This window comes from Microtus ochrogaster, linkage group LG8 (genome assembly GCF_000317375.1).
Source record: "Microtus ochrogaster isolate Prairie Vole_2 linkage group LG8, MicOch1.0, whole genome shotgun sequence".
Taxonomy (NCBI): domain Eukaryota; kingdom Metazoa; phylum Chordata; class Mammalia; order Rodentia; family Cricetidae; genus Microtus; species Microtus ochrogaster.
The window spans coordinates 22,332,186-22,359,742 of NC_022033.1; the positions used below are offsets into that span (position 1 = coordinate 22,332,186).

The window sequence follows — 27,557 nt, forward strand, 5'->3', positions numbered from 1 at the left end:
CCAGTACCGTCTGGTTATGATGGATCCTACCAGTACCGTCTGGTTATGATGGATCCTACCAGTACCGTCTGGTTAGCAATCATCTCTGAATCACACCTGCTTTTTTCTTTTCCCTTGTGGCTCTTCTCCCTATCAGCAGCGTCACCAGCAAGGGGTTCACTATTCTCTCCCCACCCTGCCTCTTGAGTTCTGTGGTTATGTTCTGGATCTACTTTATAGGAAATTGGGCCTCAGACTCAGACTGGCAGGTATGAGCCTGGGAGATACTGTAACCCTGATTTTCCAATCCACGAAGACTGTGTATATTGCTGCTCAAATGCCCCGGATCCATTTCATGGTGAGGAAACTGAGGTTTAGCAGTGTTCAGTGGTTTGCTCCAGATCATCCTCATGGAAGCATGAGGACCACAGTTGTGGTGTTCCTCTTCCTGGTATTCCCTGATATCAGCCCCAAAATTCCATCTCTCCGTCTGTCTTGTTACCAGAGACCAAGGGCTTTTCTTGAATCTGGAAATACCCGCTTCTTAGAAAGACTCAGGCCTGAAATCCTTTTTATGTGGAATTTCTAATCCAGTACCGCAGAGATTTCCTACTCGGAACTAATAGAGACTAAGGGGACAGAAAGCAGGTGCAGCTGATGCCAGAGCTGGTGAGACTGTCCTTCCCGCATTAACGTTGAGTGTCTCTCCATCTTGTGAATTTGCCTCGGTTGATCTCACGGTTCTTTTCCAGAGACTCCTCAGTTATGTTTTTTTAAGAGGAGCAGAACAGGGAGGCTGAGCACGGCTTGAGGGCTGGGCCAGGAGACTAACAAAGGCAGCATTATGCTGCTCCTGGCAAGGCCAATAAATGAATTCAAGAGACACCTAGATGTGTTTCTAGAGGAGGGCATGCGGGGAGGGGTCTGGTGGAGAAGCAGAAAGGTGGGATTAAGATAAATTAAAATGGGGCCAGCCTGCTGGATAAGGGGGTCAGACTTCTTGTTCTACACAGTTGGAAAGTTAAAAACTAACCTGCACCATGTTCTTCATAGTCGCCCTGCCGGACCTTCCCTCTTTAGGGGAAGGAGTTCATCCCTGGCTGTTCCAGCGTGTGCAGCCGTGGGTTATTGCCTGAGTCCCTGGGAATCTTAGACTTCCACCTAAAAAGGAATTTTGAACTAACTAGCCCAAAGAGTCTGAGATTTTTATTCCTATACCCGAAGCCTCAACATCACTTGGGGATTTTTTAAGAGTCAGCTGAATGAGAAACTCTGTGAGTAGGGCCTGTGGTAGTGTAACTGAGTCTGTCCCTTGTTTGCTCAGATGTTTGAATACTTGGTCCCTGGTTGGTGGCACTGTTTGGGCAGTTTAGGAGGTGTGGCCTTGCTGGAGGAAGTATGTCACTATGGGCAGTCTGATGTTTCAAAGCACCTGCCACTCCAGGTTTGCTCCCTCTTTGCGGATCAGGATGTTCAGGATGTGAGCCCTCAGCTAGTTAATCCAGCCACTGTGCCTGCTGCCTCTACCCCGCCATCATGGACACATAAGCCCAGTTTCTTCCTTAAGTTGAGTTGGTCACTGCTTTATCACAGTAATAAGTAGCTAATACAGGGCCCAACAGGATTTTTATTTTTAAAGCAAGCCCTTATGTTTCAAAACCGGTGCCCCTGATCTGACCCTGTCTTTTATCTAAAGGAGAGCCAGAGAGATGAGTCTAAATCAGAAACTGACTGGGGAACCCAGGCTGTCTGCTTGTCGGTTCTTAGAGCTCTTTTTGCTGGGGTCGGGGGTAAGGTATGGGCTCACACCACGTGATGGTTGAGGACCTGTGCAGTGGTGGCAGCCGCGTTCCTTCAGCACTTTCTCTTCGCCGGGCACTTTATGAGAGCTGTCTGGCTTTGCCCTCTTAAACCTGTCTATCTGCAAGATAGCATCCCACCCTCATATTACAGACTAGGAAACTAGAGACCAGGGAAAAGAGTGTATTTGTTTCTGGTAGCAGCTATTATCACAAACTTGGTGGCCTGAAACAACAAATTTATTCTCTCATAGTCCTAGACTCTAGGACCTAGAAGAGAAAACATCAATTTCTCTGGGCTGAGATCAAAATGTTGCTTGACCTGTGCTCCTTCTGGTGGTTCTGGGGGAGGATCTATTTCTTCCCCTTCTAGCCTTGCTGACTGCCAACATCCCCTGACGGCGGCTGCATCTCCAGTCTACCTCTGGTCTCATCTCTCTGGTTCAAATCTCCCTCAGCCTATCTCTTGGAAGGATGTATGGAATTGCATTTAGGGCCTTTCCAGATATTTCAACTGATTCTACATCTTCAAAGTCTTAATCAGGCCTACAGATTTATTTATTTATTTACATACTTACTTACTTACTGTATAAAGTAACATCCACAGGTTCCAGGAATGAGCTCTCAGGAGTCTTCTGGAAGACTGTTCTCCATTTTGGTAACAATCAACAGAATTCTCCTGTTCTCCTTGCTCCTGCCTAGCTACTGGCCAATCAGCATTTATTTAAAGTACAAGTGACAGGGTACAGACCATTGAACCATAGCAACCAAGTCTGCATGGAAACCCTGAAACTTACCGTACTTAACCTCCAATGTCTCACGGCTTCCCAAGTGCCATGGTCACAAGCAGGAGCTTCCCTACCCCCAGCTTGGCCCTGCCCTGATCACTGCTTGTGCCACCTGACAAGGCCACTGTTGACAGTTACAGCTTTAGGTTGGCTTCAAGATGACCACTATCATTTGCTTCCTCCTCTGACTTCCAGAACTCACGTCACATGGCACTGAAGCAACTGGTCCTGATGCATCCTTACGCATCACTGCTCCTGTCTCCTCCCATTAGGTTGTTAGCTCCTAGAAGGAGGAATTCCATTTTTCATTAAACAAAAAAATGGATGCATAATTCTTCCAACATTCAACATTTTGAATGTGGTTTTTTAGCTGATGAGGTGGCTCAGCCACTGAGCCTGATGATCTGAACATTGACCCTGGGCACACGTGTAGGAGAAGGAGAGAACTGACTCCCACAAGTCAGCCTCTGACCTCTGCAAGCCACGTGTAGCTGTGGCACATGCTCACTACACGCATGCACAATGAATAGGTAGTGGTTTTACTTAACTCACAGTGTTACATGCCCGCAGCACTAATTCCAGAATGTTCCCCTCACCTCAGAAAGAACACCTGTGCTCATAGGCATCATTCTCTGCCCCCTCCCCTGCCGCCCCTTTGCTGTGTCTTTGGGTGCACCCGTTCTGAGCTTTTCATCTCAGCACACTGTCGGCAGAATGTAATGTAATATGCAGCCTTTGACGTTTGCCTCTTTGTATTGAGTATGTTTTCAAGGTCCGTTTGTGTTGTAGCATGCTTTGCTTTTTCTGTTTTTGGACAGTTGTTCACATTGGACATTTGGGCTGAGTTTTTGTCTGAACATGTTTCTGTTTTCTTGGGATTAACTTGTTCCAGTGGTAACTGTCTGACAGCTTTAGTGGGAACCCAATACTGTTATATCAAGTGAATCAATTCCTAGTATGATATCCATAGTTTGTTTATATATTATTTTTTAGTTTGAATTATGTGTCTGTGTTTGTGTACATTTAAGTGCAGTGCCAAAAGAGGCCAGAAGAGGGTGTCAGATGCCCTTGCAACTGTAGTCACAGATGGCTGTGAGCTGCTAGACATGGGTGCTGGGACTTGATCTTGGGTCCTCTTCAAGAATAGTACACACACTCATTCCTCTTGGCCTTTGAACCCTTGCTGTGACCCCATTTACTTATAATGAGATTGCGTTCTCAGAATATCCTGTTTCAATCATGTTTCTCATCCTCCCAGCAAATGAACATGTATACTACCATTTCAGGCTAATGAAGGGGTGGTGTGGGTGCGGTTGAAGGAGGGCGGTCTAGCCAGCCTGGTCACTGTCCGCGTACAGCCTGAGTAAGTCAGGTCCCCTCGAGTCTCTGAGGTGAGTTAGGTAATCTCTACATTCTTTTCCAGACCCAACCTTCTGCTTTTGAGAGGACTACAAAGCTTGCCTGTGTTGTGGTCCAGAGCTTATGTTTTTTGTTGTTGTTGTTTTCAACAGCAATTCATCAAACACAAAATTTTTCTTATCTATTGATTGTATTGTGACCTGCTAGCTTCCAGCTACTATGTTAACACAGAGATAAAAGAATGACTAAGACTTCCTAGTCTAGCAGAGGACAAACATAAACACAGTTATAATACCGAGAAATTACAATGGTTACGAGAATGCCAGAGGAGACCGCTCAGCTGACATTTGGGTGAGTTAGTGTTGCAGAGAGGCCTGAGAGGGCAGTGTCTGACGTCATTTGTCGTCCTTCCTTCTTTTCCTGTGGCGGGGAAGCAGCTTCCCTTTATCCAGCTGTCTGATATTTACACACTCACTGACTCGGGGTCTGTACACTACTGTGTTTTGTCCTGAGTACTGGCCACACACAAACCCTCTTCCTTGTTTGGGGTTTTATTTGTCTTGAGAAAGGGTCTATTTCTGTAGGCCTGTCTGACCTGGACTCTGCGTGGACCAGGCTGGCCTCTGCGTGGACCAGGCTGGCCTCAAACTTAGAGCAATCTGCCACCTCTACCTTTCCAGTGCTGGGACTACAGATGTGCACCACCACATCTGGCCTCTTCTTTGTTTTGAGAGCACTTCAGACTCAGTTTCTGAGTAAGGAGAGTCACTGAATGTTTGAGGAGTCTTGGTTAGATCTTAATTTTCTTCATAGTATTAGCTTGGTTTGGGCTTCCCCAAAGGCTCTGTTGTGCCTCTCTACATGTCACATACAAATGTTGTATGTGTTGTAAGTTGTCACATACAAAAGTTAGCAATGTGACATTGTACAATATGATCCACAGCCCAAACTAAATGTTTAACAACTGGCTAGAAAATCTATGGAAGACAGGGTTGGTGAAATGGGTCAGTGGATAAAGGCACTGGCTACCAGCCTCAACGACCTGAGTTCTGTCCTTGGGACCCACATGGTGGAAGGAGAGAACCTAAGTTCTCTGCAAGTTGTTCACTGACCTCTACATATGCATACACACCCTCAAAAAAAAAAGCTTTTTTTTTTTTTTACTTTGGAAAAGAAATCTATATGGAAGGCTTTGTTTTCAGTTGCCCCTACCCAGCCCCCAGCCTTCAGGAGGGGTCACTGTACAGCTCTTTCCATGGTCACTGCTCCCTCCACTTTTACTGGAGGGCAAAACTAGGGCAGAGAAATGGTTTTTATTCTCTTCTGAAAGGTTACAGTAATAAAGGAACTCTTGTTAACATCAGAGAGCGTTGTAGCCAAGAGTTTTCACAGTCTGGCATTGTTTATTTTACATGTAATTTGGAACCTTCTGCACTCTTAAAATATTGGCACAAAAATGTTTTAACTATTGCAGTACTTCACTAGCGGCAACAGCTGTGTGGTGTCAGAGGGGCAGCAGGGCTCTGGGGAGCCATTCACCCTCTTCCTGCTGGAGAGAAGGGGTGTGTGTGTATGTGTGTGTGTGTGTGTGCGTGTGTGAATATGCACACACATTTGCATTTACTTGAGAGTACAGAACCTCCGCACTTTCTCTGTCCTGATGAGTTACAGGCTTCCTTCATTAACGACAAGAACGGCATAATAATCCTGCTTCGCTTTTCTTGTGACTCCCAGGAATCCAGAGCTTCCCTTATTTAGATACGTGGATTGGACTGGTCACTGGCCCCTTTCTCTTGCACACTCTTTTCCTTACCTCTTTGGCGTTTGTTTTAGTTAGATGTATACTGTGGAGGAGCCAAACTGCTTGACGGGCAGTTTGCGGTCATTGTCGTCTCTTATCCTGCAGACGAGCTTGGGTAGCCTTGAATCCATCCGTGGCTTACAGCTGAGCTGAGCCAAGGCAGACGAGAAACCATGTGCCTGTGGCCACTAGAGTCACAGGCCAGATCTGTCTGCTTCAAGACCTCTGTCTTTTTAGCTCTCCTCTAGGCTTTTTAAGTTAAGTCGAACCTCTCCTGGAAGTAGGTACGACATAAGTGATAATAATAGAGCGAGCGAATGAGTCATAGTGTGTGTTGATGGCTATATGAACGGATCCTAAGATTGCAGAGCAAGCTGCTGGTGTTAAGTGCGGGCTGGTTCCACCTAGGGTTTTGTTAGGTTGAGATTATGGTTTTAAAACTCCTTCCTTCATCTGTCTCCCTGTTATTAGGATTCAGCCAGTCCTCATGACTGGCCATGGTTTTCAGTAGTCTTTCTGGCTTGGGGACTGTGGCCTGCTGCTCTCTTTCCTCCAAGTCTGCCATTTCTTTCTTGGTGGAGCTTACAGCTATTAGGCAAATTCTGCAGCGCTGTCACCACCCTATGCCCTTCTTCAGGGATGGCCAACAAAGGGCCCTGCCCCAGCAGGAGTCTGTCTCCGAGCAGAGGCCTTTACAGCTGGCCACCCGTTTGAAGACATTCTTGGTCCATTACAGTGCCCACAAAAGAACAAGAAGGGCTCAGGACTTCTCAGATCTTCTTTGCCCAGAGAGTGTTCTGTTCCCTTTGGAAAGACACTGGAGCTGTCCCCACGATGGAAAGACTCTATTAATGTATGCATCTGTGTTCTGGACCTGGCAACAGGCCCCGCCCATGCAGGGCACCCCTCTCTGTGTGCGTGCTGAAAAGCCCACAGGTCAGTTTCTAGTTTCCTAATCAGTCACTTTGCAGCTCCAGGACTTCCTCACTGGATGGATCTGGGTTCTAATCATGTCTCTGCCCCAGGTAGCCTTAGGTCCCTCAGCAAATCTCTTTACTCTTCTTGCCTCCATTCCTCTTGCATTGGTCACACATTGCTGGACGACTTAAACAATATAACGTAGTACAGTGCTGGAATGTGTTAGGCACTGGTAAGTGGGGCGCTTACCAGCTCTCAGGCTGCGTGTGGGCCTTTTCAGTAGCATTCCACAGAATCATACGGGGATATATGTGCATCTGCCGGGCACTACTGGACTTTGGAGGATAGAGAGCCCGTTTTTCATCTTTGTGGGGGATGGAGGTGGTATTTTTGGTCTTTGTAACCCTCTACCAGGAGGCCTGGATCAGGCACAAGCAGCCTCACTCCCTTAGCGTGGCCTGGGCAGGGCATGGTGGGCATGAAGGCTTGAGTTTCGACATCTGTACTTAGGGAAATAGTAACCCCTTCTTTTGGAGCCTTTGAGGACAATTTAATATGAAATGTGTGGTGTTTGGAGCTCTTTGAAAGGGAGGGTCCTGGGGAAATTAACGGTGCTTTTGCTGTTCTTGGGAAAGCCCTCTGTGGTTCTCAGGGAATAAATTATCTGGAGTGAGTTTTCTGACACCTCCTACTCGGCTGGTCACCGGGGCTTTTTTTTTTTTCTTTTAATAACTGTCTGCTGTAATGCTTTTTTGCTCAAGACTTAATAAAGATATACAGTTTTGGTGCTGGACTTTTGACCCCTGGCTGCTCCCGGGAGACACGTTTCTATTGGAATAATTAAAGGTGTAAACTATCTGCCGCTCCTTTTCTAGGCCACGGGCTCATGAGTGGCTGGGGCCGGGGATAAAGGATGACTCCTTCCGAGTGTCTAGTGGCTTTCTGTGCGCCCACTCCCCTTTGCAAGTTAGGCCAGCCCTTTGCTAGATTCTTGGGATTTCAAATAAACCATTGTCTTTGGCATTCTGAGTAGAGATGCACAGCTTTCTCTTTCAGAGCCTGGAGCTGTGTATTGTCTGCTGTGCTTTAGTCCCCAAGTGAATCGCTTGCCAAAAGAAGCCTCTCTCTGGGGAAAGGAGGGCCGGCCTTGCCCTGTCTCATCTAGCTTGGAACATGTAGGGGCCTGTGGAGCTTGTGGAGGCCTTGGCTCCCTAGACTCCATCCCTCTCTGTTCCAGAAGCCTCTACCACCATGAAGAGTTCTCTTGGACTGGTTCAGTCAGTAAAGCCCTTGTCACACAAGTGTAAGGACCCCAGCTTAAATCCCTGCATCCATGTAAAAAGGTGGACGTAGGGAAGTCTCCACAATCCTGACACCAGGGAGGAAGAGGCAGGTCCCTGAGGTTTGCTGACCAGCCAATGTTGCCAAGCCGGTAAGCGAGGGACCCTGTCTCAAAAAAAGCAAAGCAGGGGCTGGCAGTGGTTAAGAGCCGACTGCTCTTCAGAGGACCCGGGTTCAATTCCCAGCACCCATATGGAGCTCATAACTGTCTGTAAGTCCAGTTCCAGAGCATCTGATTCCCTCACACAGATATAGATGCAAACAAAACACCAGTGCACATAAAACAAATAAATCTAAAAACCAACCAAACAAAGCAGAACAGAAGAGGTGGAGAGCAGCCAGGAAGACGCCTGACATTGCCCCCGTAGCAGTCAGTGCTCTTTCTCCTTGCTGCCCCTCCTGGCCGACATCATTACTAACTCATGTAGCTTTCTCCCACACAGCTGGGCATGGTGACAAACACCTGTGACCCCATCACTTGCGAGATGGATTCTCCACTGCTGTTGAATTCCAGAACAGCCTGTGCTGTATGAGGCCCTGTCTCAAAAAGACAAAAGAAAAAAGAACAGAAAGAAAGTTTTATTTATTACTGTAGGAAAACCTTTGTTCGTTCCTTACCATGTGCTAACCCTTGAATACTGTTGGCTAAGAGCTTTTCAGGGAAAAGTGATCGTACAGGGTTTACAAGCTGTTTAATGCCAGGAAGATAAATTGCTCTCTCCTGGGTTAAGTTCCAAACTAAATAGATAAACAAGAGAGATACGAGCTCACCTGCTGTTTAGTTTTGCTTTTGCGGCAAGCTTCCTAGAGAAGCTTCCCTAGTGTAGACAGAGTGTGAATGAAGGGAGGATGGGCGGGTGAGAGAGGCAAAGCCTCCTCCAGGTAAGCCAATAGCTTGGCTTTGAAACTTCCTTCCTGAGGCACATCACAGAATGGTTGAGAGTGGCGTTTCACAAGCTGGACTGGATTGCTCGTACGCTGCCCCTAGCCATGTGGTCAAGGTGCATAATCTCTGTGCTTCAGTTTCCCACCTGTGAAAAAGAAGACAGCAATACCCTAACTATAGTGTTGTGAGAGTCGAGAGGAGGGTCTGCCACATGTGAAGCCCTTGGCACAGGGCTGGGAAATCATTATTTCATTACTTATTGTTAAATATTTTACCCACATGTTAATATGAGAATTATTGTAATATGAGAGAAGGCAGTTAGACATAGTTTTGATTGAAAACTGAGGCCTGCAGTGATGTTTGTTTCCAGATTGAACAGAGCAGGGAAATGGGCTGCTGGAACTTTGTTCAGATAACAGTGCAATTTCTTTGTTGTCTTGAATGCAGACCACCAAAGAGATTTCCTTATGAGACAAAGCATTCTTTTCAAGGTGTTTTCTTCTTTTGAATAAAATATCCTTTAAAGAACATTTTGCTTACTAAGAAGGAAAAAAAAAGGAACTGGAGGGATGGCTTACAGGTTAAGAGCACTAGCTGCCCTGGCAGAGGATCTGGGCTCAGTTCTCAGCACCAACACAGCGGTTCACTGTAATTCCTACTCCAGGGGATCTGAGACCTTCTGACCTCCTCAGAAGCCAGGTACATACATGGCCAACAGACACACATGTAGGCAAAACATTCATACAATAAAATTAAATAGCGATATAATTTTTTTTAAAAGACAACAATACTCTTGAGAGAGGGGGGGCGGAGAACTGCTCGCAGAACTCACAAGACCAGGTGCCAGCTCCATTTTAAGGACATCCACAGCTTGTTCCTCTAGGCCACTCTGAGTGGAAGTGATCTTATTTGTACACTTGATCCAGTTTAGCCTTCTCCAGGCTGCTATAGGAGTCTATAAGCCATCAGTTGAATGACCCTTAAAAGAACATTGTGCCAAAATAAGAGAGACTCAGGCAAGAGCAGCACCTGAGCCCAGCAGTTCTGGAGCAACGCAGTGAGACCTTGTCCCTCACAAACAAGTTGGGCTGCGATAACTGGACAAGTCTTTGTTTCCTCATCTCTCCACTGGGCAATGACCTCTTTCTCAGATTACCACTGGGTTGGTCACTTGGAAAATGTTAACTCTGAACTTTGGTAAACAATAAGGACACAGTGGTAAAAAAGAAACATGCTGTGGCCAATGGAAATGTCTGCTTTACTGTTTAGTCTGTAGACTCTAGTCTGGGCCCAGGTGGAGTCACCAGTTAAACTGTGTAACTCTGTTCACTGGGGACATCCCCACTTCACTACCTGAAGAGGAAGGCAGGTCAGTTGGATGATGCAGCTAGGACCTTGTTAGTGTGACAAGGGGCTGGATAGTGGCCCCTCTAAGCAAGCACTGCTGTGCAGTGTCGTGGATCTGAGGGTTGCTGAGCGGGACAAGAACTGAGGCCAGTGACCTCAGCACACCCTTTAGGTCCTCCACGCTGTTTTGGCCCCACCACCCATTAGCTTGGCTTTCTTAGCTAAGAGGTGACTGAATTGTTGACTGTTTTACCTACTAGACCACATTTGTGTATTTGGAGTGACTAACTGCGATAGGCAGCAAGCGTCTTGTAGTTTTCCACTGCACTGTGTCAGTCTATGTTTAATAGAAAATCATTAAGGAAGCAAAGTTGTGCCTATAGCTTTCTGTACTCATAAACGTAGTCATGAGGCCCAGGGTACAATTAGGAGTCTATGCATGTCTCTGGAAACCCACGTGTGTTAGCATCTTCTGGCTGACAGTCACCAGGTCTCGTGGCCACAGATTGGATACAGAGGACCAGAGGAATGACATCTACGGACGGACAGCGAACAAATGACTGAACAGGAAGCTCAGGCTCCTAAAGCTGTGTTGTACCCCTACTCCCCTGGAGACGCCTGCTGGGCTCAAGCTAAATACACATCTTGCTCACATTACATCTTATCCAAGTAAGATTTTCCATTACCACAGCATAGAAGACATTAGGGCACAGTGATCGCTAGAACCCTGCAAGGCTGGCTGTCTACACGTAGTGCTGCCAGGGTTGGAAAGTCACCAGTGTGTGGCTCTGTTTGGTGGTTGCCTTTCATCTCCCTTCCCTCTTTTGCTTTTCTTCAGTGAGGTCTGATTACATGCAAGCTATGGCCTCACCCTTCTTGCCTCACTGACCGATAACCTGATCCCGTTGATCTTGTACTATACAGACCCTCCTCCTTTGAGGCGGGATCTCATGTAGCCTGAGCTAGCCTTGAACTCATTATGTAGCAGAGACTAACTTTGAATTTCGGATATCCCTGTCTCTGCCTCCCGAGTGCTCAGATTATAGGCATGTGCCACTACACCCAGCTTGACATTTCTCTTCAGGGCCTCTCTTTGTCTTCCTGCTTCAGCTTACATTGACTGAGGTCCTTATTCACCTGGACTGGTACACAGTGGCCTCTGTAATTTCTGCCTCTTGTCATCTGCCCAACTCTATTGTCCATACTGTGAGAAAATAAATGTATCCAGGGGCTGGAGAGATGGCTCAGAGGTTAAGAGCATTGCCTCCTCTTCCAAAGGTCCTTAGTTCAATTCCCAGCAACCACATGGTGGCTCACAACCATCTATAATGGGGTCTGGTGCCCTCTTCTGGCCTGCAGGCATACACACAGATAGAATATTGTATACATAATAAATAAATAAATATTAAAAAAATAAATGTATCCATGCAGCTTCCTGTCTTGGTGTGGCATTCAGGGCCATTTACAGATAATAAAGACTTTGCCTTTCTGCTTCTGGCCCTATGAGGTTTTTTTTGCACGCACACACGCACACACATGCGCACGCATGCATACCACATGCATCATGGCATCATGGCACATGTGAAAGTCAGATGACAGTTTGGTGGCAAGAGCTTTCCCCTCTGAACCATCTTGTCAGCCCCCCAATATAGTTTTTCATTGTTGTTACAGACTTTACTCTGAAGGTGAACGTGTGACCACATGCCTTTAAAACCCCAGTCCTCACTGGGTGGTGGTGGCGCACACCTTTAATCCCAATACGTGGGAGGCAGAGGCAGGTGAGTCTCTGTGAGTCTGAGGCCAGCCTGGTCTACAGAGTGAGTTCCAGGACAGCCAGGGTTACACAGAGAAACTCTGTCTCAGAAAACAAAACAACAACAACACTAAGCCCAGCCCTCAGGAGGCAAACAGGAGATTCACTGAGTTTGAGGCCAGCCTGGTCTACTTTGCTTTGAAAACGCTGTCCTTGCTCTCCTCCCTGTGGCCCTGCACGCCCACCCTTCCTGTCTGTGCATGCCTGCACACACTCGGAAGTACAGTGTGATGAATGGCACATCTCAGAAGCCCTCCGGTCCCCACACCACCATTGCCGTATTTTACATGGTATTTTAAGTGTGTCCAGTCCATGTTTGCATTCCTTTGTAGATTTACTTGCTGGGTCACACTGTAGTTCAATATTTAACCTTTAGAGAAACTCAAACTCTTCTCCACAGTGGTTGCACCAATTCACATTCTCTTGTAAGGGTTCCTACTTACCTTCTTTTCTTTGTATTTTGAATTCTAGCCATCCATATAGAAGGGAATGGAGTCATTTGTTGCTTCCTCTTCAGGTTGTTGTCTTGCTTATTACCAGTTCTACCTTGATCACTGTGAATAGTGATCCTCGGTAAACGGTTTTCAGTTTCCAAACTCGGTATTGCACAGCAGAACCCCAAAGCCTGCCCAAGACGTTTCTCCACTAGTCCTTGTGAGCAGGGCACAAACTCTCTCCTAAACCTGAAAGAATGAACCAGCGCTGCTTGCGAAGCTTCATGCCATTTTTGTGGCTCTCTCTGTTGGAGAGCAGGCAAAGGTGAAAGACTGATAGCGCCCTCCCAGAGTTCCAGGTTTTTTTGTGTGCGTGAGTGTCCTTCTCTCACAGAAGCTCTGTGTGACCTCAGGTGTCTGGAGAGAGCTCCTGGCGCAGCTCCAGCAAGTACCAGCTATGGAGGAGACAACAGATGCCTCGTCATCTGATTTGTTTGTTTGTTTGGTTTGTTTTTTTTGGGGGGGGGGTTCGAGACAGGGTTTCTCTGTATATAACTCTGAGTTCCAGCCTGTCCTGGAACTCGCTCTGTAGACCAGGCTGGCCTCAGACTCACAGAGACCCACCTGCCTCTCTGCCTCCCGACTGCTGGGATTAAAGGCATGTGCCACCACCAACCCGGCCCAGTCACCTGGTTTTAATGAGTTGGTAAATGATGCTCATAGATTATGAGCAACTGAGCGCCAGCCTCGGCTTGTTTAAGCGAAGGCGACGTTGGGGTTCTAACAACAGACCCCAGGAAGGAAAGACTCCGTGCAGCCAAGGGACCTTGTGACAGGAGCTTATGCAGCTTTCGGGTCAATGAACTATAGCAGAGTTTTATTTTTGTTCCTAGAAACAAGAATTTGATAAATTCGCTTGGCCTGTGTGCCATCCCTGAAGGGGGGCCAGGGTTCCAGGATCTGCAGTGTTTCATCTTTGAAAGCAAAGTAGATTCTTGGACCTAAGGAAAGGTGAGCAAGAGAGAACATCACCTCAGATAGAATGATGAAGGAGCATCCCTGACAGTCTGTGAAATAACTGCCGAGTGATTCTGTTGCTCACATTACCCTGCCTAGCCAGTTGTCAGTTTTAGCTTTTGTCAGTGCATCTGTTCGTCACTGATATTTCTCTGGTTTTGCCATAAAATTCATTCTTAAGTATGATAAGCTAAAAAAAAAACTTGCTAAAACCCTAAAAGTATATCTTTACCTGATAATAAAACTTTTTTCTTTTATAATAATTATTTTAATAATATTTCATGTGTTTGGGTATTTTGCCTGCATGTGTATTTGTGTGTTCTTGGTGCCTGTGGAGTACAGAAGAGCACCACATCCCCTGAGATTGGCGTTAACAGTATGAGCTAGACTCAGACCCAGGTCCTCCAAAGGACCCGCCAGGCTCTTATTCACTGAGCCGTCTGTCTGACTCGAGTAATAGTAGCTTTCTTAGAAATTTGTCTAATTATGGTTATGTTGTCATATTTCTGGGTTTGGGAGTGTATTAGCTGCTTTCATTTTTGCTGTGAGAATACCCAACCAAAGCAACTTAGTAAAAAAGGTGAAGAAGGCATGGCAGCCGGAGCCAGATGACCAGTCTATGCACCTGCAATTAGGAAAAGATGGTGTGTGTGGCGCTTGGCTTGCTTTCTCCTTCCTGTGGTCCTGGACCCCAGCCCAGGGTATGGCATGTGTGCACGTGTGTACACACACACCTCACCCACGCAAGTGCACACATATGCACATGCACATTCAGGACCTGCACACACATGTTCAAGAAGGGTCTTCTCTCCTTAGTTCAACTTACCCAGAAACTACAAGATGATTATAAATCCAGGCAAGGACACGAAGATTAACCATCCAACGTGAGTTTGGTTTTTTTCTTTTTTGTGGTTCTGAATATTGAACCCAGACCCCTACTGTGCTACTGTCCTGGCCTGTGTTTTATTTGGAGACAGACAGTAAAGTTGCTCAGGCTGGTCTTGAACTCACTCTGTAGCACAGGCAGCCCTTGAACTAGTGATTCTCCGCCTCAGCTTCTTGTGTCAACATTACTTGGGTTACAGGCCTGCACCACCGTCCTCATTCATATTTCTGGCTTGCTATTCTATGATCAGAGATTTGCCCTGACTCTGGTTTCTGCTCACTCAAACTTTTCCTTCCATTACTTATTTATTTTGGCAAATGACCCTGCTTTGATCTTGTCAAATCTTGTCTTGTTCTTGTGACAATTTCTCCACTAATTTTGAGTTGTTTCCATTTTACCCCTACATCCGGAGTCCAGAAGCAAACAACCTTTGCTTTGTTTGTCTGATTCTTCATGCAACAGCGTCAGATAGGTTGGAGGAGCCACAAGTGGACAGAGAAGACCTAAACATGAAGACATCCTCAAACGAAATGTAATGTGTAGAAGTCCTTTCCCATTTATTTATTATTTATACAGTATTCTGTCTACTTGTATGCCTGCAGGCCAGAAGAGGGCACCAGACCTCATTACAGATGGTTGTAAGCCACCATGTGGTTGCTGGGAATTGAACTCAGGACCTTTGGAAGAGCAGGCAGTGCTCTTAACCACTGAGCCATCTCTCCAGCCCCCTATCAGCACAGATTTTAAACGGAAACCTTCCCAGTCAATTCCTTTGAGCTCTGCCCTGCAGGGCCATTGTTAACACAGACTTTACCAAGCCAGCGATGACACCTCTCTTGGGAACCACGCTTGCAGCTTGTCAAACGAGCTGCAATTCAAAGCCTCCAAGGAACTGGGATTACAAAGCATGTACCGCCATACCTCGCGTCTTTTCTTGCTTGATTTCCTTCTTAGCAACCCTAAGGAAATGTCTGCTATGTGACCATTCAGGAATTAAGGCTGCTGGTTTTGCGGTTCTCATTGCCAACCATGTACCTTGCTTTTCATACATTATCCAGTTAGATTTTAAATATTGAGATCTCAATAAGCAAAACTGGAATTTTAAAAATGGAGATAAAATGGTCCCCTCTCAGAGTTCATCAGGAAAGATGAATTGGGCTGATATGCATAAAGGTAGTGGCACACTTAGCTAATTATGTGACCTGTTCTCAACCTTGAATCATTCATGGTACCTGTAGATTGGGGAGAAGTATTTTGGAGGCAAGATCTTTAAAGATGAGAAGGGACCAGCATCCCTTCCACTAGTAAAGACAAAAAGGACTTCTGCTAGTGTGGCTAAGAACAAGGGAGCACGACAGCCGTAGAAGTGGCAAGGTTGACTCCGATCAAGGCCTAAAATGAACATGGGAAGACCAAAGGGAGTGAGGTCAAAAAAATAACCTAGGAAAAATATCCTGAAGTCCCTTCCAGTGCTTAGGAGGCTAAACCAAGGTCTCGTTCAGTCTCTGCACCACACTCTCGTCCTCTGTTAAGCGTAAACATCTTTAAGGGCAGCAGTGAGAAGGGGACGGGGCAGAGAACTGGCCTCAGATGAACTGCCATCTCTACAGCTCACATCTCTTCCTGAGAATACTCCCATTAATTAAGCGTGTGCCCGTGAGATCCCTTCTTGCCCGTGCTCCCTGTCGGCTGTCTCATTCATTAACCTGCTGATTAGTAACCCCGAACACTTGCACCCCCTGTTTTTTGCATTCCCCTTTTAATATACTGTGCTGTTCCCCCGGGACATAAACTCCGGGACCCGTCCCTGGCCTGTTCATGTTTGTTTTCTTTGCCCCTTGTGCCTGCCTCTGCTGTAACATTTGTAGTATGTGTTAAGTAATCCTTAAGGTAACATTTTTATTATGTCATAAAAAGTGCATGGCAAATATATTATAACTCATGGACTTTGTTTAAAAATGAACGGATAATTTATTGAGTGTGTTACATGAGCCTTGCTCCCTCCCCCACTTGAGCAGAGACCTGCTGCTCATTTAGCCTAGCCTCCTATTGAGCGCTCCCACCCTGTGACATGCTGCGAAAGCAGGGCCATGGTTGGCTAGAAGTGACATCATAGTTTATGTACTCAATAAAAATTTAATTAAGTCATTACAGGAATTGCAGTCATCATTTAACCCTCTGATTTCTCTGTTTAGTTTATTATTAAACATTCAGTAATAGCAGTCATCGGATCCTGATGGCTTATAAAATATCTGCATGAATTTTAATAGCTTAAATAAATGGGAAACTATGAGTAACTGACATAAAGGAGCCTTTCCCATGTGGTGGCTCAGTATGTATGGGTTTTCATAAAAAGCAAAGCATTATGGACAAGGATAAGATTTTAATGAGCAAACAGCCCAACACCATCTTCTGCGGGGGGATCCATGTATTCATAAGCAACATGCTCCATCTAGGGTGATCCAGCATTGGGGAGACAGGAACCCCGCACACCAGCAGATAAACGCTTAAGTGAAGGGGGTGGAGGAGAATTGGGGTTCGGCAGAGGGAAGCTTTAGCATCGAGGACCTAGTGAGGTGAACCTAGTGACTCAGTGCTGTCATTTCACCATGACATATGACATATACATAGACATATGACATATACATAGTGACCCTGTGCTGCAGGAGAAGCTTGCGCTGGCTTCCAGAAAGAGACCTTCTTGTGAGCTAGTCTAGCCTGGGTGGTGACATTGAAAGCCATTCCTAGCTGTGGCGGTTTGCCCTCTCTCTGTAGAAGTGATGGGGAGCTCACAGGAGGGCACTGGAGTAGAACCTGGCTACCAGTGAGCTCCTGTCTGTATTGCGCTCTCCCCAGACACTCAGCAGCCAGCCATCTTCCCATGAGAACCAAGCTTTGCAGAATAATATTTGGGGGATCTTTGGCAATACCCTTTAGGTGGTGAAGTGGGACTGTTTGCTCTGCTTCAACCCCGCTCTGATGGTAGCTTGCTGTGTAGCCTTGGGTCTGTCTCTTTCCGTGTTCGAGCCTCATTTCACCATTTATTTCCTGGGGGGTCACTGGTCCAGGTGATCCCCGAAGGCCCTTCCAGCTTCAACGCTAGTTGGCATGATGCAGAAAGTAAGCGAACTCTGCCGTCTGAGCAGCTTGGGTAAATGTTTTCCTAGGAGTGGTGCCTTGCCTTATGTTGGATGCCCCTGGCATGCTTTTTTGGCTCTGGTCATCTTGCACATTTAGAAGAACAACTAGTCCCTAAGTAAGGAAGAACCCAAGTGTGTTAAGAGGGCTAGCTGACCTCTTGTCCTCACGTGACAGAAGGAACTCCTAACTCTGGCCTGTTCTGAGTCTCACCATGGCACACTAGATGAAGCAGTAAGAAGAAATACAGTGGTATATATTTCTGGAATTCCAGAAACAGGGAAGGTGCTTCTTTAGCAAAAACAAAAGAATTTGTGTCACTGGATAGGGCATGCTATGAGTGGCCCTTGCTTTTTTGCTTTTGTTTGTTTGTTTGGGGTGCTAAACCCCCAGCCTCACACATGCTAGGAAAGTACTCAGCTCTAAGCTACATCCCCAGCCCTGGGTGGTGACCTTGCACAGATTTATTATGTTATGCCTGTCTTAGCCCCTGTCCTGGACCAGGTGTTTGGGTGCCAAAATGATTCAGTCCTGTTTCTTGTGACCCAAGCTTGAGTAGCTCCCAGACTGGTGGGAAAGACATGTATAAGCAGCTCCAACCATACTGTATACCCAGGGGGAAAGCACAAAGGAGCAGTGGCTAATGTGGCCTGGCTTGGAGGTGGGGAGGAAAGGTCATGGCTTACACGCCCAGCTACCAGCAATCTCATATTTTCCAGCCTCGAACCTCACAATTCTCTCTTCACTGCTGAACATTGTTCATGACTGTAAAGCACTGGGACTGCTTTTGGTTTTAGTTTTGTGTAAACAAGGCAGGTCTTACTCACAGTTCCGTGTGTTTGCAGAGTTAGCTGCCATTTACCAAGACTTCTAGGGTATGCTGTTAACTTAATGAATGAATGCAAACGGACTTCTGTGCTCTTGAAAACAGTTTTTGTGTGCAGGGCATTTAAGAAGACAAAACAGCCTCAGAGAGCTTGGCTTGCTCAAGACCACATCCAAAATATATACCAGAGTTAGGACTTGAATCCGGGTTTTCTGAGTCTAAACCTAAACTCTTTTGCCTTTTTTGACCTCCAGAGACCAGTTATGAACCCCAGGATAAAAGTCACTCGGTCTTTGATTTATTGTGTGTGTTATACTTTGAATGTAAACTGTCCCCCTACAGGCTCATGTGTCTAGACACTTAGTTTCTAGGTGATGGACCTGTTAGGCTGTGGAACCCTTGAAATGGCTGCTACCTGGAGGGGGAGTATTGCAGGGGGCCAGACTTTGAGGAGTACAGTAGGGCCTCACCTCCGCTCCAAGCTTTCTGCTTCCCGACCCACCAAGATGTGAACTAGCAGCCCCACTCTCCGCCATTTGCCTACAGCCACATCTTCCATTGCTCAGTGGACTGTGTCCTCTTAGAACTGTGAACCAAAATGAATCCTTCCTCCCTTAGGTAACTTCATTCAGGTATTTTACATACATATACATATTAATAAGACAATAATAATTTAAATTACATTTACCTACTGATGTGTGTGTGCATATGGAGGTCAGAGAACAAACTGTAGGTGTCACTTTTCTCCTTCCATCGTGTGGGTCCTGGGGCTCAAACTCTAAGTTATCAGACTTGGTAGAAAGCACCTTTGCCTGCCAAACCATCTCAGTGGCCCTTCTGTTGTTTTCGGGACAAGGTGGCATTTGGTCGAGGCTGTACGACCTTGTTATGACCTTGAACTTGAACAAGCGTACTTGCCTCACACACAATGCTAGGGGTTACAGGAGTGGGCCTGTTTTTCTATGCTGGGCTGTGTGGTCCAGTACTCAGACTGTTTCTGATCCTTTGTGCTGATCAGCACTAACACAGAGCGCTCATGTAGTTGAAGGTTGAGTCATTAAAATGAACATAGTTTTGAATCAAAACCTGAACGAAGTGACAGTTTCATTGTGGAAAATCCTGACAGCCGGGGACTTGGAAATGGACTGGCAGCTTAAACTGAGTCCCTTTCTCTTTCACACCTGTGACAGCTAAGGACATCATGCTTTTCCTTACTTTCTTACCTTTGTTTTTGTAGGTTAATTCCTATCTCCTAAAGAAGAACATGGCCCTCATGACAAACAATTTCTATGCGGCAATCTTGGGATATGATGAGGTAAGATCATTTGTCGAGCCTTAGGCCCCAGCGCCCCCCCCCCCCCCCGCAAAGGTGCACCAGCCTTCTTCCCTCCACCCCTCTTCCTTTCCATTTAAAGAATTTTTTTTTAATGTGTATGTGTCTGTGTGAGTGTCTGGCACATGTGTGTAAAAGTGCATATCAGGGCCTGTGGAGGCCAGGAAAGGGCACCAATCCCCTAGAGCCGGAATTAATGGATTTTAAGTTGTGAACCACACAGTGTGGGTGCTGAGAACCAAAGTGGTACACAACCACAGCCAGTCCCGGCAAAGCCTTCCCCTACATGTGTATGTACATGTGCGTGTGTACGTGCGTGCGTGTGTGTGTGTGTGTGTGTGTGTGTGTATGTGCATGTGTGTGCATGCGTGTGTGTGTGCGTGTGTGCGTGTGTGTACCTGCAGAAGCCAGAAGAGGGTGCTGGATCCCCCGGAGCTGAAGGTACAGGCAGTTGTGATTCACTGATTTGTGTGCTCAGAACCCCACTTGTGACCTCTGTAAGAGCAGCAGGCACTTGTAGCCGCTGAGACATCTCCAGCCTCAAGGGGATTGTGTGAAGGAAGCCTTGAGGACCATATTCTCCGCTTGCCATTTTTGCTTACTATTAATTTCTTCTCCTTCTTTGAGTGCTTGGGGAAAGAGAACATTGTATAATTTGATCAAGCCTTTAACACGTTAGCATTGAGTGCCTGCTGAGTGCTGGATGGGGCCAAAGGCGAATCAGACACTGCTATGGTCCCAGCTCTTGCCAGAGAATGCAAGACACTTATATGTCAACAGCATGATCTGTGGGACAGATGTATTCTGTTGTATTTTTCATTTTAAAGCAGCACTTTATACTCGTTTTTGTGTATGAACTTTTTGCCTCTGCATATGTATGATTCTTGAGTGCCTGGTGCCTGTGCAGGCCTAAAGGGGCACTGGATCCTCTGGACTGGAGTGAGGATGGTTGCCAGGATGGTTGTGGAAGCTGGGAACTGAATCCAGTTCCTCTGCGAGGGCAACAAATGCTCTAGACTGCTGAGCCATCTTTCCAGCCCCCAGTATGCTCATTTTTGTGTTTTCAAGGCAGTGTTTCTCTGTGTAGCCCTGTCTGTCCTGGGAAACTCCCTCTGTAGACGAAGCTGGCCTCAAACTCGGAGATCCACTGGCCTCTCCCTTTGCCTCTCCCTCCCAAGTTCTGGGATTGAAGGCGTGGCCATCACACCTAGCTGCATATACTTATTTTTAAAGTCCACAAAACTGTACATATCTGCTTGAAATACAAATAAAGATCTAGTTCTTCTCCAGCCCTGAAGGAGAAGTCGTCATAGATCATTGAGTCTCCTTCCAGGTGTCCCTGTGCACAGACAGCAATTCCTTGCCTCTATGCCAACGGGTTACGCCTGCACACTTTTCTGTAGAGTGCTTTATGCACAGAGCTATGCGTGTTGAACAGTCACAATCTCAAACTTAAAGTCTGCCCAGTGAATGCCAGTTCTCCATTTCCTCCTCCTCCCAGTCCCTGGCAACCACTTTTTTATTTTCTGTTTCTCTGAATTGACTAGGAACTCGTGTGAGTAGAATCTTACAATGTCTGCTCTTTTGTGGCTGGCTTATGTCTCCAGGTTCATCCATATTGTGTGTCATTTCTCAGCCCTCCAGCTCTATTATGAAAATTTCAGGTGTGATGAACACCTGTATACACACTCCCGGCACTCATCATACCTCAGCTTTTTCTTGATAAATGTTGTGCTTTTAAACTCATTTTGTGGCTAACTCCTGACTTTGTGTGAGCACCGCCTCCTAGGAAAGGATCCTGACCTTCCCCAGGCTGAGCTCATCCCACCTACTGTGGCTGCTCAAAGCGCTTCCCAGCATTAACTGTCTGTCACCTGGCTGGGTGTGGGTTTCTTCTGGGAAGTGACAATGCCCAATTGTTTCTGATGTCTAACACGGTGCTTGGCATGCGGTGCGGAGGGGAAGAAATGTACAGAGTAGGGCTGGGGTGTAGCTCGGCAGGTAGATCCCTTGCCCAGAATTCACAAAGCTCTGGGTTTGATTCTCTGAACTGAGTGAAACTGGGCATGGTGGCACATGCCTGTAATCTCGGCTGGCATGTTCTATCATCAGTTCGTTCATGTTAGGGATTGAGCCCAGGGCTTTGTGCATTCTAGGCAAGCACTCTGCCAGCTGAGCTATGTTTCCAGCCCATTTTTTAAGTCTCCTGCTTCATTGTTTGAGAATTTCATGCACGCATATCATGTGTTTTGATTAAATCCACCTCCCATTCCCTCTCCTACAATTCCCCTACCACCTTTCCCTTCCAACTTCATCTACGCTTTTTTTCTTTTTTCTTCTCTTCTCTTTTCTTTTTCTTTCACCCCCCTGAGTTCACTTGTTGCTGTCTGTATGTGCATGGGTCTAGCTAGGACCATCTGCTGGAGCCTTCATGTTCTGCACCCAGGAGACACTTTAAATCTGATCCCTAAACCCTCTGAAGGCTTTGCTCCAGTAGGAGCCACCTGGTTCTTCAGCAAGCACCCAGGTGGCATGAACAGGAAAGCTTGGAAAATATGCTAGTTACCTGGGATACTTTCTAGAAATTTAATGGCAAGAATCCATTACCCAAAGTTTTTGTCTTAACTTGTATGGGTTGACAGCCATAGATGTAAAAGTTCCCAAGGGGCTGGAGAAATGGCTCAGCAGTTAAGAGCACTGGCTGCCCTTCCAGAGGACCCGGGTTCAATTCCCAGCACTCACATGGCAGCTCACAACTGTCTGCAACTCCAGTTCCAGGGGACCTGACACAGACAAAACACTAAGGTGCATGATATAAAATTAAATAAAAAATAAACAACAACAACAAAAGTTCCCAGAAGGTTTAGATGAGTAAGTCCAGCCAGAACACCTTTTCTTAGATTTTGAACTGCATGTGAATCACATACAAAATGGGGTAAAATTTGTGTTAGACTCGGCCGTTGTGGGTTGGAACCCAAGGAACTTCAGAGAAGCTGCAAGCCACGCAGTGTGGCCGTTTTTCAGAACACTGTATAGTCACAGTGTTCTGGACCTGCCCAAGATGAGCTGCTTGCCACTGTTCTCGATTTCATTAAATAAACTTGTCACCGCCTCATCGTGTTGGTCCCATTGGTGCTCCTTAACCGCAGGACCAGAAACCACCGTGGTAGACAATGAGGAAAGTCCTGTTGGGCTGCACCGGTCTGCGGCGAGCCCTCCACATGTGGCTGGCTCATCCTTCCCTCCCTGTCTTCCTGCTCTGTTGAGCTCAGATGCTTCACCATATCACAGACCTTGTGTGAGCTGTTGTGCTGTTGCGTGCCCTCTCTAGCTGTCTCTCGTTGCCTGTCCTCCGAGGGGGGTCTTTGGCCTCGCTGCCCTTCTGGCCATTGAATGTTGAAGTCAGTAGCCGGGAAGGGGCCAGTCAGCTTGTTATTGTGAAGGACACTCTGTGTTTATGCATTTTTCTCTGTTGGGTAGAATGTTCTGCAACTTTCCTCCTACTCCCCATCTCTTTAAAGGCTAACTTAATGGGGCTGGAGAGATGGCTCAGCAGCTAAGAGCACTGGCTTCTCTTTTAGAGGTCCTGAGTTCAATTCCCAGCACACACATAGTGATTCCCAACCATGTATAGTGAGATCTGGTGCTCTCTTCTGGCCTGCAGATATACATGCAGGCAGAGCACTGTATATACAATAAATAAGTAAATAAATAATTTTTTTGAAAGACTGACTTATGTATGTATGTGTATTTGCCTGAATGTAATGTATTCACCGTGTGCATACCAGATACAGTGGAGGCCAGAAGAGGGCATCAGATCCCCTGGAACTAGAGTCACCACCATATAGGTGCTGGGAACCAAAGTCAGATCTGCAAGTGCACTGAGCCATTTCTGCAACTCACAGAGATCCTCCTGCCTCCATCTCTTAAGTGCTGGGATTAAAGCTGATCCTGCCTATTCTGTTTTGTTTGTTTGTTTGTTTTAGTTTTAGTTTTAGTTTTTTTTTTTTTTTGAAACAATTTCTTTGGTAACCCTGGATGTTCTGAAACTCACTGGCCTGGAACTCAAGAAGTCCACCTGCCTCTACCTCCTGGGTGCTGGGATTAAAGGCGTGTGCCACCACTGCCCAGATGTTCCTCCCTATTCTTATAGGTCACTTCTTTGCACACTTCTTTCCTAAGCTCTCTAGATCTCTCTGGCTTTTACTCTTCATCTCACCATGTATCTATCCATTTAACAGTGTTTTTGGCATGTTTATCACGTGTGGTAGATGAGGAAAATGTTGGTGAATCAAGCATGGTTCAGTCTTGCCCGGTGGAGTTCCTGAGACAGGAGGCACACAAGTCAGTACTGACTAAGCAGACGCATGTTTGCTCACTAATAGAGGGCACTGGTGGAGACTAGTGGTGGACAATACAGTATGGGCTGGGAGGAGCTCTCCAAAGACTCACTCAGAAGGAAAGACTGAAGAACGAGGAGGCAAAGGCAGCGATGGTCTCACCAAGGAATTTAGCATTTGTTCACTGCCCAAGATTTTGCTCTGTGCTACCTTCTCCCTTCTGGATTGCAAGCCCCTGAGAACTGAGCCCAGTCGCTAGGGCTCTGTGCTCTTAGCATTGTGCTAGGCACATAGTGGGAGTCGCCACTCGAGGGCAGTACCACACCTTCCTCTGTTACTCTAGACCAGACACCCTAATTTCCTAAGGAATGCCTTCTTTTATGCCATGAGGTAACAGTGGGCCCATACTAGACTGTGGGAAATTGGCCCTGCACCCTAATGCTTGGTACCTTTCTCCTCTTCTGCTTCTTGCCATTCAGATTTGTGCGCTTGAATAGACTCCCGTTTGTTTCCAATGAGTTCCTAGCAGTCTGATGGAAAGAAGGCAGCAGCTGGGTCTGGTGTCGGAGTTGGCCATTTTCAGCACTCTGGATCTGTGTCAGGGCTGGGTGATAGCTAGGCAGGCACCATCCCCTGACCTCAGCAATGCAGGCCAGTGCCTCTCTCGACACCAATTACCTCGCTAACCCCTGAATCTCAGTACTTATCTGAGTGGGGTAATAATACCTGTGTTCTCTGGTGCAGGTAATCATTAGATGCTGGCTGGCAAGGAGACCTGGGAATCTGGAACAGCTTCTTCGAAGGGCTAGAAGGGCCAGTGCCTCCTGAGTCTCCCTCTGCCCTCTAACTGCTCAGGACCCCTCTGTATGCATTTGCAGCTCCGGGATCCCTGATTGCAGCAAGCTGTGACTCCCCTGCTTCTCTTTTTCTGGGCTCTGCTCGTTCTCCAAGCCCATTTGACACTCCATCTCACCTTCCCATATCACATAAGTGGGTCTCTGCCAGCAGTGTCCCGCCTGTGCCCAGGGCACTTCACACACAGGCGGGCTGTTGTGTTAGCAAATGGCTCGCGGGAGGAGGATGTGCCCGAGCTTGTCCTTGGCCATCGTTGCCATCTGCTAGGAGAAGCGGATTTCCCCAGCTCGACCATCACACCAGGACAGTCTTCAGCCTTGGACCTGGGGGGTTCTTTAGCAGAAGGCACCTCAAATGGGTGGAATGCTTCCCACCTGTCTGTTAACTCCCCGCACGTAGGTTGAACCTGGAGTCAGCCTTATATACCACAGGGCCATGAGGCTGGAGCACAAAGTATCCCTGTGTCTTTGTAATCCTTTCTAGGCAGAGAGCCTCCCATGGACATTGTCTCTTTATTGCAACTCTGTGGGATAGGAATTAATCAGGCTCAGCTAACAAGTGAGAAACTGAGGCTCCAGGGGGGCTAACAGCTTTGCAAAGGCCACACTACCATAAAGTGACAGAGCTGGCATTGAACTTAGGTAGTCTGGCTCCAAGATCCCACTGTCGTCTCAACTCTGTTAGCTTCCAGCTAAAGCATGTTTTTGTTGATTCTACCCAATACATATCACTTTTTAAAATGGCTTTGTAGCCTGGCACAATGGCACGTGCCTGTAATTCTAGTACTTGGGAAGTGTAGGCAGAGAGGGTCGGGAATCCAAGGTCTCCCTTGGCTATCTAGAGAGTTTGAGGGCAGCCTTGGGTACATGAGACTGTCACAAAAATCAAAAGGCCGTGCTGGTGAGAGTTATCACCAAGCCTTCTGGGCCAGGCCAGATCCCAGGGCCCACCTGGTGAAAGGAGAGAACCAAACCTTGCAAGCTTTCCTCTGCCCTCTGCACACTCTCTGTGGTGTGTGCACGCCCATACCCACATGCATGCAGAATCAATAAGTGTAATTATTTTTAAAAAGCCTTTCCTTTTTGTGTGGTGGTGCTGGGACTCCAGGGCTTTGAAGACACTAAGCAAGTATTCCACCACGAGCCACACCCCCAGGCCACATTACCTCATCTTTGTAATTCGAGGATGCTGTAGGTAGAGCCAGTGTTTTCTTTCATGTCTACCACGCAAGTCCTGGGGCGATAGCCATGCACCACCCCACCCCTTTTAGAACGCTGTTTCCATCCCTCTGAGTATCCAAGAAGCCCTAAGACTCCGATTTAGCCATAACCATTGACCCTGACTGTGGCAGACAGAGCTCAGACTAGGTCCAGCCTTCTGAGTCCAAGGCAACGCTTCAGTTCCATGTCCTGCTTTGGCACAAAGGCAGAAGCACTTCTCAGGGCCTTTCCCTTCAGTTCCCTTCATCCTCCCTGCCCTAGAGGTCTGAGCTAGAAAATGGCTGTAATTGGCCTCTATAATAATATCTGGGCTTCCAACAACAGAGTTCCCAGTGCCAGGAGAGGCAATATCGGGCACACAGACAGGTTCTGAGCATTGCCCTATGCGACTCTTGTGGCCCATGGCAAACCTACTAAACAGCCTGTTCCTTTCCTCAAAGTCTGGGCCTGTCATTGCCAGATGGGTGACAGCAAAGGCAAGGTACCTAGTTCCCTCTCCCAAAGTGCCAGCTACCTTGCAGGTGTGTGACTTTGGACCAAGCAAGTATGAGCAGTTTGCACCCATCCCCATGCCCAGGCAAACACAGACTTGCAATGCTGCCAGCCCGCACCCTGTGAACAGCAGCAGAAGTATGGCTACCACACTACCCTTGCTGGGTCCTGCAGACACTCATTGCCTACTCCAGGGACAGTGGGTGAAGGTGAGTGCCAGCTCTACATTACCTTAGCCAGTCCTCCTCCTGTATAAAAAAATATTGAGGGGCTGGAGAGATGACTTGGTGATGAAGAGCACTGGCTATTCTTCCTGAGGAGCCAGGTTTAATTCCTAGCACCCACATGATGGCTCACTGCAACTCCAGATCCAGGGGATCTGACACCCTCTTCTGGCCTCCATGGGTAGCAGGCACTCACGTGATATACATACAGCCAAACCCTCATATACATAAAAAAAAAATAAAATTTACTTCTAAACAAAGAAGAAACACTCGGGAGGCAGAGACAACTTTGTGAGTTCTAGCCTGGTCTGCAGAGCAAGTTTCAGGCCAGCCTGGTCTACAGAATGAGTTTCAGGCCAGCCAGAGCTACACAGTAAAACCCTGTCTCAGCAAACCCCCGCCCACACTTCAAAAAAAAAAAAGTTGGTCTCCTGTTCAAACATCCCAGCTCTTGTATCATGGCTCTGCAAAACATATCCCGTTCTATGTTCTAGGGGATCCTTTCAGATGATCGTGGGCTAGCTGCTGCCCTCTGGAGGACCTTCTTCAACCAGAAATGTGAAGACCCTCGGCAGCTTGAATTGCTGGTGGAGTACGTGAGGAAACAGGTTAGTGGCCTCTCCCTGCTCACAGCTGGTGGCAGTTGAGTCCCCCTGAGTGCATGGTGCTAGCATCTTGGAAGGTTGTGAGAGGCCGACTGACCAGGAGGTAGTTTAAGGGGTTCTGGTCCAACCACATCAGGAGCAAGCACTAATGAGAAC

At 47.0% G+C, this 27,557-nt stretch overlaps 1 protein-coding gene across 3 annotated transcripts in view; it reads left to right on the forward strand.

The window, feature by feature from the left end:
* LOC101996723 (ubiquinol-cytochrome-c reductase complex assembly factor 1) overlaps window positions 1-27,557 on the forward strand; it is an 87,876-nt gene that overhangs the window by 55,778 nt on the left and 4,541 nt on the right. For all 3 annotated transcript variants that reach the window (XM_005363066.3, XM_026787177.1, XM_026787178.1), the window contains 2 exons: window positions 19,570-19,647; window positions 27,291-27,404. In XM_005363066.3, coding sequence (XP_005363123.1) covers window positions 19,570-19,647; window positions 27,291-27,404 — 192 coding nt within the window. The remainder of the gene's footprint in view (window positions 1-19,569; window positions 19,648-27,290; window positions 27,405-27,557) is intronic.